Source organism: Pyrgilauda ruficollis, unplaced genomic scaffold (genome assembly GCF_017590135.1).
Source record: "Pyrgilauda ruficollis isolate IOZ18807 unplaced genomic scaffold, ASM1759013v1 scaffold33, whole genome shotgun sequence".
Classification (NCBI taxonomy): domain Eukaryota; kingdom Metazoa; phylum Chordata; class Aves; order Passeriformes; family Passeridae; genus Pyrgilauda; species Pyrgilauda ruficollis.
Window position 1 is genome coordinate 7,165,915 of NW_024524711.1, and position 15,657 is coordinate 7,181,571.

At 35.5% G+C, this 15,657-nt stretch overlaps 1 protein-coding gene across 3 annotated transcripts in view; it reads right to left on the reverse strand.

The window, feature by feature from the left end:
* The window catches only part of CACNA2D1 (calcium voltage-gated channel auxiliary subunit alpha2delta 1), a 359,280-nt gene that overhangs the window by 80,840 nt on the left and 262,783 nt on the right, over window positions 1-15,657 (reverse strand). For all 3 annotated transcript variants that reach the window (XM_041474556.1, XM_041474555.1, XM_041474558.1), the window contains exon 11: window positions 676-834. In XM_041474556.1, coding sequence (XP_041330490.1) covers window positions 676-834 — 159 coding nt within the window. The remainder of the gene's footprint in view (window positions 1-675; window positions 835-15,657) is intronic.

Here is a 15,657-nt window from a genome sequence, read left to right on the forward strand (position 1 = left end):
ATTTAAAATTTACTGGTAAACCCCAATATCTGCTAAAAATGGGAAACATTGCTATTCAAAAAGCTAGTGTCTGGTTAGAAAATGCAATGTATTTAAAAGATAGAACCAATGCATTTAATTTTTGAGGAAATTATTCTTTTTTACATGAGAAAGAGAAGAATTAGAATAGTCTCAGTGAGTGAATACTATGCTTTAGGCATTATCAGTGCCTAGTATTCCTCTATTAACTAACTCATTTCCTCCCCTCTATCTTGCTCAAACCATGGTAAAGTATTTATGACTTCTAACAAGTGTGAAATTGTATGTTAACTAATCATTGCTAGGAGATGATGTGGTAAAATTGAAATAATAACACAGTAACACAAATCTTTCCATTTTAAAATTAACTGCAAGTCAACCACTACCACAAGTATGTGTCAACTGTGAATCACATGTTAAATGAAAAAACAGCTGAATGAATGAAGTAAAACAGATTGAAAACCAAATTAATTTCAAAGTCTTAGCAACCTGCTGGGGAACCTGAGAAGAAAACATTGTTGGGATAAATTCACTTGCTAAATATAGGTTTGCACTTCTACCACTTAGTTACACAATGAAGGAGCATGCAGTGGCCTGCTGAATATTCCAGTTCTCCTTCTTCACTTGACAGCAGAGAGATCATACTTAAATACTTACATTTAGCAGCTGTTCAAAAGCATAGCTAAAGCCTTTTTTGTAATCTGTAATTCCTTTAGCAGAGATTTTATAAACAGCTTCTTTCAGTTTCTTCTTGTTCCTCACATTAGCTTGGACAAGATGATTAAAGCAACTGACGTTCTGAGCATTATTATTGAACTGCAAAATAAATAGAAATAGTATTAAAGATAGTTAATTTTCTTTTCTGTGTACTGTAGCAGCAAAGATTTATGTTTTCTGGATCTTCATGAGATAAAGAATGTCAAACCTAGAATGTCAAACCTTTTCATTTCCACTATGCTGAGAGCAACCAGTAGTGACTGGAGAATCCAAAATGAGTCTAAATATTTTGAAAAACAGGAACAGTGATGCTTCACTCTGTAGCAACCAAAAAAATCTATTATAGTGGAAAAAAATCACACAAATTTTGTTTCAAGTTTACTTAAAGAAATAAAACTTAGAAATGCAGAGTTGTGGTAATTAAAAAAACAAAAAGAAAAAAAAACCAAAAAAACATAGATAAAGATATATTTCAACTTTTTTAATCCCCTGAAAAATATTGGTTGAGTTATCAGGTGACTTCCATATTGCAGGAATTAGTTTGGCATTTTACAATGTAACTTGCAGATCAGACTCAATTGGTATGTAAAAATTATGGAAAACAAAATACACTCTTGGAAGCACAGGAGAGTACAGCTGCAAATATGAGAATACTGATGATAGCAGTAGAAATTTGTACCTTGAGAAAACACATACTTCTACTGCCTCACATATCCATAAAGACTACTCCCTGAAAAGTAATCTATATGATATTCTGACATTATGTAAAAACACACACAGAAATTTTTTTAAGTGCAAAATGTTGTCTGCACAAGTGGAAATCAGTTTAAGATTGCTTTTATATTTGTCTCTGTATAAATATGCATATATTCATGTATACTAAAATACAGACCTCACAATTTACATTTCAACTGAAAGCAGATTATTATGCCTCTTCCTGATTATGGATGTTCAGTGAAAGTAAACATAAATGTAATTTTATGCTGTCAACCTTGTGCAAAGCCTTAAAATAACTTAAAAATCAAGCCTCGCTGGCTTAAATCTCACTACTGCTAACCAGTTCAACAGTGCTCTGTAGGTAAAAGGTAAATAAGGTCATTGGTTTCAATAAATGCTCAACTACTTAGACTTCTGAAATAAAGCACTGAGTACCAGGCACAAAGTACAGAGGGAGAACTGCTTTCAGCAGCAAATACCAACCTGTAAATGTACAACACTTACAACAAACCAAACTTAAAAGGATAAAAGGATTAATAATATTAAACCATTTTTAATAATGCCTAGTATTTCAATTCATGTAATTAGGGGGTTACACTGTATCTCCTTAATGTACTCCATATTGCCCAAAAAGGAATATTTTTGGGACCAAAAAAACACAGCCTGTTTTGCTGCTTAAGCAAAACCATGAGATGATGACACAACTGTAACCAGTTCACCCTGATGCAAAACTCTGACAGATTCAACAGTGCTTCCAATAAAAGTTTCTGATAGAAGTAACCATTAAATCACCTAATGATTATTGGAAACGTAAACCATGTGGAAATGAAAACAGTTATTGTGCTATGGAATTATTTCAGTTTGCCTCAACCTAAATGTATAGCCATGATAGGAAAATTACAGACATAAAGTAATTTTATAAAGACAAAGTCTGAAAACCAATTCAAATTGCGAGTCGTGGTAAAAGTACAAAAATTGTATCTGGAAAGTAAAAAAAAAAACCCAAAAAACAACAAAACATTACCTAGTAGGCAGCTCTGCCCTACAAAAGTAAATTTCATCTGAAAAAATAAAGTGAAAATACTCCTCTGCTTCACCACTGATATTATATAGAAATTATTTAATGACTTAATATAAAAGAAATCCTAAGTTCAATCATATGGCCCATGCATGCTTGTCTTGGCTATAGCAAACAGCAGTTTAGACATTCACATGAAAATTTAGTGACAAGAGAAAATTTCTCCCTGGAATGTCACTAACATTAAACTGCCAATCTAAGTCACTTGCTACCAGTCCTGCAAATATATCAGGATAATTATTTCTAAGAAGGTCAGGAGGTATCCAGCACATGGATTAATGCTATAGAAATTATTTTTAAAATATTTTGAGGAACAGTGGTTCAAACTGTGCAGGCAGCTGACAAGGAAACTGCTACACTACACTTACACATTAAGCTGCACTGCACTGCTCTCACACACTCTGTAAAGTGAACAAAGGGTCAAAACAAAGCATCTGCATCTGTAGATGCACAAATGCTGATGTAAAATGAAGGAGAGAAATGACACATTTGTAGCAGAGACTTACATCAACCAAAGTCTGCAAATGCTCTAATTTAATTAAGCAAATGTATGAGCCAGCTGTTTGCAGAGACATCAGTCAACATTAATGTGAATGCCAGTCAGAAAGGCAGATGAGCAGAGTTTGTGATTCGATGAGGGAATCACTAGATGGAACAGCAATCCTCCAGAATGAACATTTCCCTGTTTGCTAGGACATGAAGGCAAGGTTCAAATCTGAGTGATGAAATGCTGATGAAGAGGGAAAGAAAATTCAGGGGTGAATTTAATTAATCTGAACTCCAGTAAATACTGAAGTAATGGAAGGATTTTAACTGTAAAAGATAACATCCTTAAAACTGACTTTCCACATGTGGCAAACACCAGGATAATTCAAAACTTAGAGTTAGCCAAACTGAGCCAGCTTTTAGTTATGCTCATCTGAAACATAATAGCAATAGTGGCACTATGATTTTTTACACATTAAGATTTGTAAAAATTTACACATCTTAATTTACAAGATAAAATAACTGCTGTAAGCCTTCACTGATTACTGGTCACATTGTCTGTACCATAATAATGCTTATTTCAGTTCCCAAGATTTCTTGAAAACACAATCACTTAGTATTTAACTGAAGAAAGAACATGTAAGCTTTCAAAAACTAGATGCCATTTCAGAAAGTCCGTGTTCTTACAAAATCAAATCCTATCAAAGGTGTAAAATTAAGGTAATTACAATCCATGCTTTATTGAACAAAGTACTCTCAGTGTATCTATGTGAAATATGTCAGTTGGGTATTTATCAGCCTGGCATTCCCCCTAATTATTGCAGTAAATATAAACACATGCAACAAAAGTGCTATCAGAAAAAAGGAAATAAGTGGAATTTTTTTATGATGCCATGGGCTTAGTGATTCACTTACAAAACAATATATGACATTTAGCAAACCATTCAATTGTTCAAATGTAAAGCCACCCTACAGAGTCTGTCACCATCAATGACAGCTTCTATTTTTTCAAGTATATGAAAAGCTTATTCCTTATCTAAGCTAAAATAAGAGAGGTTTGCAGCAAAACAGTTGTAAATCATGGAAAACAGAATAACCTTGAGCTTTTATTTTAAAGCTTCATGAAGTATTAATATAATTAAATCTGTCTTGTAATTATACCTGCGAGGTATAGGATCTAGATGCAGTTTCCACTGGATTATTTCTCACTACCCCATTTATTTATATCCTATTTCATTCTCCACCTCTGGGATGTCCCAGAACAATCCTCTGTTATGAGGAAATTAAGACCTTCTCGTCACAGGTTTTGGCAGGAATAACTAAGCCTGCTACTGGGGCATAAAAAGTCTCAAGAGAACTCAATCTCATTGACCTCAGACCACCAGCACAATCTCTGGTCATATATGGGGCAACTCAATAACCAGAAAGATAAGAAAACCATTTCAACTTAACATGAAAGTTCAAATGAAGGGTTTTGAGCTTAATGCTCCTTGAACTTTGGCATCCTGGAGGAGGTCTGAGACAGAAATACTAATCTGACAGTTTTACAAGGACTTTATCTTCTGATTCAGAAGAGGATCAACTTGTGAAAACCAAGTGAAAAAAGCAGTGAAAAATTATACAGAACTGCAGCAAAAGATTAAAATGCCTGAGACCTTTCCCCTCCCTTGGGTAGCTCCACTGAGCTCTGGGCTCCTCCAGCCACATGGACCGCTGCAAACCAAGTGCTCCAAGAGCTGAACTTACAGAAAATAGGAGGCTGTCATTCTGAAAACCTCTTCTAATTCCAGAATAGTTACTTATGCATTGCTAAAAGCCTCCTCTTTTCTACACTCTCAACCTGGAAATCCTTCTAATAAAATTACTAAAATTGCTACCACAACATGAGGTTATTAGGGAATTCAAGGGAAGTAAAACAGAAATATTGCTTTATTTCCTAAATCTGTTCCACTTTGTGGATATGCAGGTCAAAGAATGATAAAAAGACCCTGCAGACTAGTGTTTTAATTAAGAGGGCAGTGTAAGGTGTAAGAAGGGGAGGGTGAAAATAAATCCCTGGAGAAGATGTCTGAAATTAAGAAAGGAAGTATCAGAATTCAGCATAAACTCTGTGATTCAGTTTGAAACGGACAAAATCTTCTGTAAATCATCTCATTACTGCAAACTGCAAAACCAAACGCCAATAAATCGAAATTTTCAAAAAAAGTTTTCAAGTTTCAGTCACTAGGTGGCACTAAAACAAAAAGAGTTGAACTGGTCTTAACAGCACCATGAAATGTGGAATTTTACTTTTCTGGTGGAGGACATTGATGCTTTCTATAACTAGCATAAAATTTTCATTTCAACTAAAACAATAAAAGAAATTCGTATTCTAAATAATTGAAAAATCACACATATTAAAATTTAAACTTCCTCCTTAAAGGAAAATTTCCACATCTTGAACACAAGAGGTCCCAACTCTAGGAGGATGAAAATTATGGAAAAGCTGTAAACCAGCTATTTTCTAAATGTCCTTCTGTGCCTCCAAAATCTGTGGAAGTGATAACATAAAGCATGCAGGACCAGGTCTTTGAAAAAATTCAGATGTTCCCAATCATCCTTACCTACTGCCTCCTTTTTCTTTCAGTTTGTTTAGTGATATATATTGATTCAACATTCCATGTTTAATCGGAATCTTCTGGAATTGCATTTCTAAGAATAAAAAAACCCAAACCAAACCCCTAAAAACAAATGAACAACCAAACAAACAAGCAACCCAAAAACCAAAACCAAACCAAACAAAAATAACCTAAACCAAACAAAATAAAAACAAACAAAAACAAAAACACAAACCCAGAAAAACTCTAGGAATATCTCCCTTTCCAAAAATTTCTGATATGAAATGAGAATCTGACTTAAACAGCATAAAAGTGGTGCATTTTTAAACATTTGTAAGTGTTTATCTTTTATAGAAAATATTGTAAACTTGAACCAGGAAGCAATTTCCACACTTAAACTTTTTATAGAAAGAAAACACATTTAAAATACCCAATAGGTTAATAAATCAATAACACCTCTCCAGGAAAACTGAAAGTTGAGGAAAATATAGAGACTTTGCTAAAGACTTACTCAGATACTACTGCTGTTGACTTTCAATGTGCTGAGGTTTGTTGCTATGCTACTTCTACCTCGTGGCTAAATCAGCTTGGTGACCCAGTTGTATCTATACGTATTAAATGAGCAATAGTGAAATAGATCTGATTTCACCAGGCTTTCATTTTGTAGCTAAATCCGGCTTTGTTATTTTCTTTTCCTTTTTTTTTTCCCCTGCTGCTTTAGGCTTGGTAATAGGATTTCAGGGTTAATCCCAAGAATAACTGAATCTTGAATAAGGCCAGTTAGAATCTGTATTTGAGCAGTGAGAAGACATTATAAATATTTATCAGAACCCATTTAGAGAATAGTATGAAGGCAATTTGCCAAGTTTTATTCCCATGTAAATTCTCAGTACACAAAAAATCTGAGGTAGTTCAAGCAATAAAGGTTTGTAATTTGACATGAGAGAAAATAATACGTGATATCAAAGTTCACCATTCATATCTTGCTATAGAATAACTCGTTTTTTCTTCTATGACTTATGTACAGTGTTCGGTACAATCCTACAGACACATGGTATAGAAGATATAAGAAACTTATTCAAGTACTGAGAAGCCACCTGCATTTCTTAAATTGGATTTCAAGTATCAATGAAACAGTATTAGGATTATATGCCGATTTCCACTACTGGCATTTTGTAAGATTTAATCACATTTATTTTCACTGTGAAATGTATATATGTCCATCACACACCAAAATTAGCAGAATTCAACAACAATAAAACTGTTTGATCAATAAAAAGCTGCTGAAAAAATATTGCAGAATAACATAAGATAAATATTAGGGAAAAGACCAAATACAAGGCCAGAGTGTGCTCTCAGTCACCTTTTTTAACCCTTATAACCAATATTATTATCTGCTCATAAATCAATGCAAAGCTCCCACTAAGTACCCCAGGATTAATGTTCAGACCATAAAGTATGATGCTGCACTGCCAATCTCAGAGTTACAACACAGAATGTCAGTGCAGGCTTAAAGATGAATTTGCTTAGCAAGATGAAATTTATGGTCTTTTTATGCTGCTGTGGCTAAGTTAGCATGTATTATTTACTTAAAATCATGTGTTTCTGACTTCTACTGAAAAATTCAGTACAGTAAACTTCAGCATCTCCTAGGGAAAGCTGGCTGATCTAAACCACAGCACTGCTGTAGTGCTGCAGCTCTGCAGCCTGCCCTCCATGGCACTGCTCCCCAGATCCACTGGGGAAGAGAGCTGTAACAGGAAGAAACTTCCTAGAAAATTATTTTGTAGACATTTTGTTGTTATCACTTGACAGGGAGAATCTTCATTCAGTCAAATTCAAGTTGTTTAAAACATGAAACACCCTTGCCAAAAAGATGAATCATGAGAATATTTCAAGCTGGAAAGGATCCATAAGGATCATCAAGTCTAACTCTCTGCTCCATGCAGGACTACCGAACAATAAACCACAGGACTAAGAGCATTGTCAAGACACTCCTTGAACTCATAGGCTGGGAGTAATGACCAATTCCCAGGACAGCCTGTTCCAGTGCCAGACCACCCTCTCAGTCAAGAACCTTTCTCCTATGTCCACAGTGAACTTCCCTGAAATTCCTCATGTCCTCTCCCTGGTCATCAGAGAGAAAGATTTAAGTATTAAACTGATACCTATAAATTCTCCTGATATGTGAGGTTGCTCCTCAGGGTATGAAGCTGCAATTAATTTAATTGCTGCAAGAAGTTACAGGACAGCCACACATTTTAGCATCAGCTCACATGCAGAGGGACAGCAGGGGGCTGTAGTATCACCTCTGCATTCTCACATCTTGACTCTCCTGTGCCTGCTTCCCCTTTTAGGGCAGAGACTGTGCCTGGCTGGGCAGGTGCCTGGAGTTCTAGAGCAGCCAGGAGGCTGCAGCAGCACAGTGCTGACATGGGAGGTGCTGCTAAGGCAGGAAGTGAGAGACAGGAGGGAAAAGTGTGAGCCCTGAAAGTGTGAGACTTGAGAACTCCATCAGTATTTCATTCATGCTTTGCCTAAGTTAGGAGATCCTTTAGATTCACTCCAAACTAAGACACTGCCACACATAATTATTACCTAACAAATAGATGACTGTATAGACAGTATGTTTTTTAAAAGGTGAATCACAGAACAAATAGCCCCCACCTTGTCTCAAAGCTTCAGGACAGCCTGCATTTTCTTCTTTTTTCACTAACATGGTGACTCATCTTTCTCCAGAAGAATCATTAAAGCCAGCCCAGCCCAGCCTCTTCTGAACTGGCAAGGAATGAGTTTATTCTTTAAGAAACCATTCTCCCATACAAATTTTTAATGATATTGTCACAATGCTTCCTGATAACAGTCTCCTAGTTGGAAAGCTGACTCAGCAATGCATTTTTTGTCCAGCATCTGACATGCCATAAAACATCCCAAGATCAATGATATGTCTGAAAAAGCAGGAGCCTCTTAAGTAAGATTTGTGATTTGCTGAAAATTAAGAAACTGGAAGGATCCAACAGATTTATTAGCCAGTGGAACCATGAGGTAGAGCTATCAAATCTTTTTATGTTCCACTAAACTACACATTTTAAATACTACTTTTTATACACTACTTTTTATACACTACTCATTTTAAATGCTGCTAATATACTAGAGAGCTCAGATGTATTCTGGAAGTCACAGACTCCCATGCCATGTGTTGTTAGAAGTCTGACTCCTTGACATTTGACAGCTATAAGAGGAGACAATAAAAATGTGTATTGATGCCCAAAGCAACCCCACAAAGTAGGAACGGAGGTGACTTCTTTTCTAGTCATCTGGATCTGTCAGCTATATTGTACAGTGATAAATGCACAGTTTCCAGCAACATTCCTGCTCCTGACATCCTAATGTAGAATGTGAGCTTCTAATTTCCACTCCCTTTGGCTCTTCATGCACTCAAGCACACTATTCCCCAGAATTAACACTTTGTGACAGATACAAAATGAAACAGATCTTGTTTTTAAATTTGTACTATTTCTTTTCCAAATCTTTCCATGTTTTTTAGTATCGTATATCCATTTTGAACAATTTCCTTCCACAGCAAGCTAAAGTTGCAGTTAATACTGTAAAGTGCAATTCATGTTTGCACAGGACTTAGTATGGAATATTTTAGAGAAGAACCCTTAAAGTAATGGGATGGATTTAGTTGGTTTGGAGATGAAAAAGTTGTGTAAAACAAAGGTGCTGGTCCTAGGGTCTCTAATAATGAAACTCATATGTGTGCTCACATGAATGTTTTGCATTTGTTTGTGTCATCTGTGTGCATGACCTGATTTACACACACACATATATATATGTGTGTGTGTGTGTGTACCTATGTAGACACATATATATGTTATGTATGTACGTGTATATACATGTGCTCCATGTATATTGGGCCAGCTGGGAAGACATTCGGTAGGATACATGGCACAGAGCTGCAGCAGCCTCAGCTCCCCTGGGGTGTTGAATCTGGCATGACATGCTTTTCCCTATCAGGTAAAATAGTAGATGTATAAACAAATAAATTCCAGAGTTCAGATGGCTTGGTTATTAATTTGTAATTCTAAAAGAAAAATAAAGCTTCTAAAGATTTGTCTATTTTATTTGTAGCTATGTAAGGCTCAGTTTAAACGAGAAATTAAGAAAAAACTGTTGAAACACATTATTTCTTTCTAAACCCTGTAGCAATATATCAGGTATATATCAAGATGGTCTTTGAATAAAAACACGAGTAGTTTCTGTGTGGGATCTGTCTGGCTGTAGTGTTACAAAGGCTTAGCAGCTTGTGCACAGTTCAGAGGTGAACGTGGCAACTTGCCTTCTGCAGATGGTCCTGGTCCGAGCTGCAATCCTCAGACAGAAAAGAATTGACATGATTTTTATGTTACATTGTTTTTTTAAACACCGACATTATTATTTAAGCCAGATATTCCAGAATAAATGCAAGCAAGTACCACAAGGAATATTATCACTGGGATGGAAAAGTAACACTTCATTTTCACCTGTCACAGACTAGTCTATATTTCTCTGCTTTATGTAAGTATTTGCCATTTGGTCTTAGTGCACAGACAGTATTGTAGGGATTGTTAAGATGAAGCTAACAAGAAATTTTTACTTACACTAAGGATAAGAGAAAGCTTAACTACTGAACATGTCTTTTGCTAGATAGACATGGAAAAACAGTTAAGTAGACAGAGAAAAGAAAAAAGGAACTGGTATGTATTCCCTGTTTGCAATAATGAAAACTTTGCTATATTTACTATTTTGAATATTTGTATCACACAAGTGTCATTAAGTATTTGCCAGTCCATTAATAACTAAGGTGGATGATGAACAAGTAACAGGGACAAACATTTAAGCTGTCAGGATGAAACAAAGAGCCAAAGAAAACAACCAACCAACCAACCAACCAACCAACCAACTAAAACCTTTACATATTCTTGATTTTAGTATAAAAGGGGCAATGAGACACTCCAATCTGACCTCTTGAATACTGTCTCACCACCCACCTATCACTGGTCATTAAAATTCCCTTGGCTACTTCTGCAATAAACCATAACAAATACATTTAGTGGTAGATGTTTGCTTAAAGTGCATCTTCCAGAAAGGCATTAAATATTGATATGAAGATAACAAAGAATCTTTCCTTGGAATTTCAAAGGCGTTTTAACTGGTTATATGCCATTTAAATTTACTTGGCTTCAACTTGTGCTTTTTGCTTTTTACCTGACAGGTTTGAGAACCTATGGATACAAGTTTCCCCAGCAACAGCACTCCTCATCTGTGATGACATCAGTCATTAGATTATTTCTGTACCCTAGAACAACCAAAAAAAAAAGCTCAAATTCTGTGAGTTTGAGAGCATGCCTCAAACTCAGCTTCTCAGATGATGCACTCAGGTGTGTAAGAAGATGCTTTCCAGAGCGAAGCAATCACCTGTAAAACACTTTCAGTCCTCAGTGGAGACATGTACAATATTTTTCGTAATATCTGAGCCAATCATTTTTGTGTTAAATTACTGATATATTCCACATATATGTAACAGTATTCAGCCACAACAAAGGAACCATACAGTAAAAATCCAAGATCAAACACCAATAATTTACCTTCCAGGAGAGAAAGTGAACCATCAATCCATACATTATTTAGACAAAAAGTTGTCTCCAGCCACTGAAGCTGTACAAGCATTTCTAGTTCATCATGTTGGATGAAGACTGAAAGAAGCTCGAGTCCTAGTGATCCCTCACTTTTTCTTTTTCTTGACAAAAAATTGTGTAATTTGCTTTCCCGAGGATCAGGGTCCCACTGAACACAATCTAATTTCAAAAAAGTCAGCTAATATAATATTTCCCCTACCCTAATCTTCCTCTCAACTCCAACCCTCTCAGCTTTCCCCCGGAAGACTTCTAACAGATCTTCACTGACTCCTTTCTTGACTTTCCTTTTAGAGAGAAGGTAAAAAGAAACATAATTCTACAAGAAGATAAATATTCCATGACACTGTTTATACTACTGTAATTCCTGCTGCTAAAAATAAATCTCTTTCCAACTTCTTAATAATCCCTTGGTTTCCATAATTTCCAAATTTTCTTCAATTTTATTTGCAGAATGCTCACCTTCATTACATTTGCTAAACCTGTCCTCCAGATATATTTTCCCTACATTTATTTCTGTAGATACATAGCCTTTCTCTACCTGTAATTATTAGCAAGGTAGAAACTGAATACTGGATTTTGATCATAACTTCTCTAAGCTTTTTTTCAGCCTGCACCTACAGTGCTTATTAAATATACCTGTATGAAAAAACACATTTAATTCACTTGCTCCTTGAATATGGAAGATGCAAGATAATGACCTACCATTAAGGAATGCTAATGATTTTCCATTAAGGAACATTGCTACCAAGATGTGTTTATCTGCAGCTATCATTGCCCCCCTTTTCTTGAAAATGAACCATTCAATTGAAGAGAAACTGAAAGGTCAGTTAGATGGATTGCTGTTAAGAGAATCAGGAAGCTCAACTCTCAGACTTAAACTTGCCTTTCTACAACTCTTCAGTGACTAGGAAAAAACACCAAACCAGGTCCCCTGCAAAAAAAAAGGAATTACATGTATTTGTCTACTACCTCACACAGCTATGATGCTGAGGAGGCTGCACACTTAATTGCAGCTACTGTGATTCATTACTTGAAATGCTTCAGGATTAAATCACTAAGAGAGGTTCTTATGCAGACATACTTATTGTAGAGGAAACCTGATTCTCTATCTAGTTTTTTATTTGTTAAATAATGAAAAAGATGGCAGGCATCTTCATATTTTCTCCTTAGCATTGTACATTAAGGAAAATGAGAAATTAAGAACCAAAGGACATTGGCACAGCCCTTCATACAGGAATTCTTCTCATTTCTTCTAGATCCACCAAGAGAAATACTTCAGTTCCACTGATACCATGATCATGTTTAATTTCTCCCTCAAGTAGTGATGTTGTTTGGGAAAACTAAGCACCAATGAATTTTTCTGGGTCAAAATTCAAAAACACAGTAAAAAACACGGTCATATCACTTGAGTATGCAATTTAATTTCAGGTCCAGTAAAAACATTACATTGAAATAATAAAGGAAAAAAAGTTTAAGTTATTTTTAAATGAAACTCTTCAAGTTTTTGCCAACCAAACAAAAGTACACTCCTACAAAGCTAAAATTTAGTATAAGCATGACATGCTATTTGGCTCTAGAATCTAGCATCCTCCTCTCTCCACTGTAACTTCAGGCTAAGGTTTTCACCCATGGCATGTTATTTAATTTTTTATATAATAATAAACCTAAGAAAGTTCCCAGAAGGAAGGAACATCTCCCTGTATTTAAGATAATATAGGTGCAATATGAACTGCAGAATACAGGATGGATCATGTAGCAGAATGGGAACTGAGCCCTTTGATATATTGACAAATCTTTTAAAAAAAAAATTCTTTTCTGTCTGTTAGCATATTGAAATATTTTAATTAGGAAGGTATAAAGATTTTACCAGTTTAGGAGTAAGAGAGACAAAATAAACAACTTTGCAAGCACTGAACTGTGGAATTCCATGAAAATCAGTGGGAAAAGAGGTGCATCATCCACAGGTTTTTTGTTTTTTTTTTAATCCCCAACAATAATTTCATAGGTTGGGTGCACAGTTTTTTCTTTGGAATCAACTCATGTAGAAATCACCTTCCCTCTGAGTTTGCTCGATGCGCAGAACTGCACAAGAGCAGGAGATGAACTTTCAATTTTCCCAGAATATGATTCTGTTCTATCTCATATGCTCTTGACATTTAATTTCCAGTTCCTAAGCAGTAAATACTAGTTTGGATTTTTACAAAGGCTAAGTGAATTTAAAAAGTACAGCAGCTCCTGACCTTTAACACATCTGCTGCTGTAACAGAGGTTTCTCCTTTGTGTGGTTTTCTGCACCTCTGCAGATTTGAAATACATTTCTCCTGCACACTACCCACAATCACAAACAAATTACACTCTCTGTGTCAACATCTGAAACCAAGCTACTAAATCACGACGTGCTGGGATGGAATTGCTGCCCCTATCATCTACTGCTCGCTGCTATCAAAGCCTCTAACCGGATTAGTGGGAAAACAGCTGTATTACTCATACGTTTAAGCCCTTGCAAACAGCAGGTTTTCTCCCTGCAACAAAGCACAGCACTTCAGATAAGAAACATGCAAATCCCAAAGGAAACCATGATATATTAACCCCTGGCTATCTTTTTACAACTTAACTGCTCATTCAACCTTTCTTTCCCTGGAAATAAATGCAGGAACTATGCTTATTCAGTAAAGCTATAGCACATCTACTTTTAAGCTTTTTTTCCTTAGGATTTCCTCATATAAAAGGCACAGTTCATTAAATCATCCTGTCACTTTTAAGAAGTGATTGACATGAGCTTAAATCCATGTCTTTCGGTTGTGGGCATGATTCATCGTGCATATGGGCTTTGTGGGACAACATCTTGGCAGAGGTTAGCAGTGAAACAGCTCTCTAGTTAACTCAAAACCCCGGACCAAAGACTCCATGGTTATTAAAGCTAACAAGCCATAAAACAACTGTCACATTTTAGGCCAAAAGATCCATGAGGGAAAGAAAAATTGTGGATAACTTCTAGTTAGTGTTAGTGTTCATGTATCCATATGCTAATGCTATATTAACATTTTCACCCAGCTTTTTGGACATTTTGATTAGCCTATCACATCTAATACTGGGATGCTTCAGGAGAAAATGTTCTTAAGCAAAAAACATGCAATATATTGAATAAATTTTCAAAAAATATTGAATAAATCTGCATTTATTTCACCCAGAAAAAAATGTTTAAGTTGTTTTTTTGCCTGTTGAGTTTACTAGGAAAGCACTGGAGTTGGCCTTTAGATAGACCTATTCCCTTATGGAATATTTTGTGAATCGAGATGATAGATTCATAGAATTGTTTATGTTGGAAACAACTTGAAAGATTATCTAGTCCAACTGTTAAACTGATTCTGCCAAATCTTTAAAAAACAAAAGAAATCTTTAAAAAAAAGTCTTCAAAGACCAAACTTCTGTGTTCACTTCTTTCACATATAGAATGCCTTATAGTAGTACATCCATTTGTTTCCTATCTATAGCTTATTATTTCCTGTCTATTAGAGAAACAAAATATATATATATTTTAACTCTTCCACCACAATTCCATTCATAAATCACCTAAATGCATGAAAACATAGGTTATACCAAAGTAATTATAATGCTGAAAAGTTTTAATAGAAACAATTTTAAATTTTAAGGGAACAACATCAAATAGCACTTTATGAAAGATCTAGAGATGCCATGCTCTATTATGCACATTTCTGTGATTGTTAGCCTCCACTGATGATGAAAACAACATGACCAAAATGTCCTCTTTGGTTCTGCAATCAAATTTCTGGTGTGAACCTCTGAAGTTCATTCAAAGGGGAAAAATGGCCCTTATATATTGTAAGTAACAAACCCCTGGGAAAATGTACTGTAGAAAATATTGAGGGTTTCTGGTCCTTTTCTGACACAAATCCAACCTTGAGGCCTCATTAGAATAATAGTGACCCTTAGCTAATAAAGGACTCACAGCCTAAGGAAGGCTTAGCATTAAGCTACACTATTTCTGGTCATCTTGGAGCAAATGTAACAAAAGCATTTGGAAATATGTGTAAATCAAGAGGTTGTAGGGGTCCAGATTTTCCAGCAGTGAGAGCTGTCATAGCTCTGCTGAACATAGAAATCAATTTCTATCAGTTTAGATTGCAAGCATTTTTTAAAATTTTTTTTAATTGGTGAAACTAAGAGTTCAGCTCCCCAATATCATTACAGAGAAGCTTATTTCCTTTAATAACACTATTTAAAAAATCAGGGTGGGTTTTTGTTGATTTTTTTTCAGTGCAATTTACACCAAGGAAGATGGTCTTATCTACTATCCAAATTAACGAACGAAATACCATTGAGAATAAACACTTATCTGCCC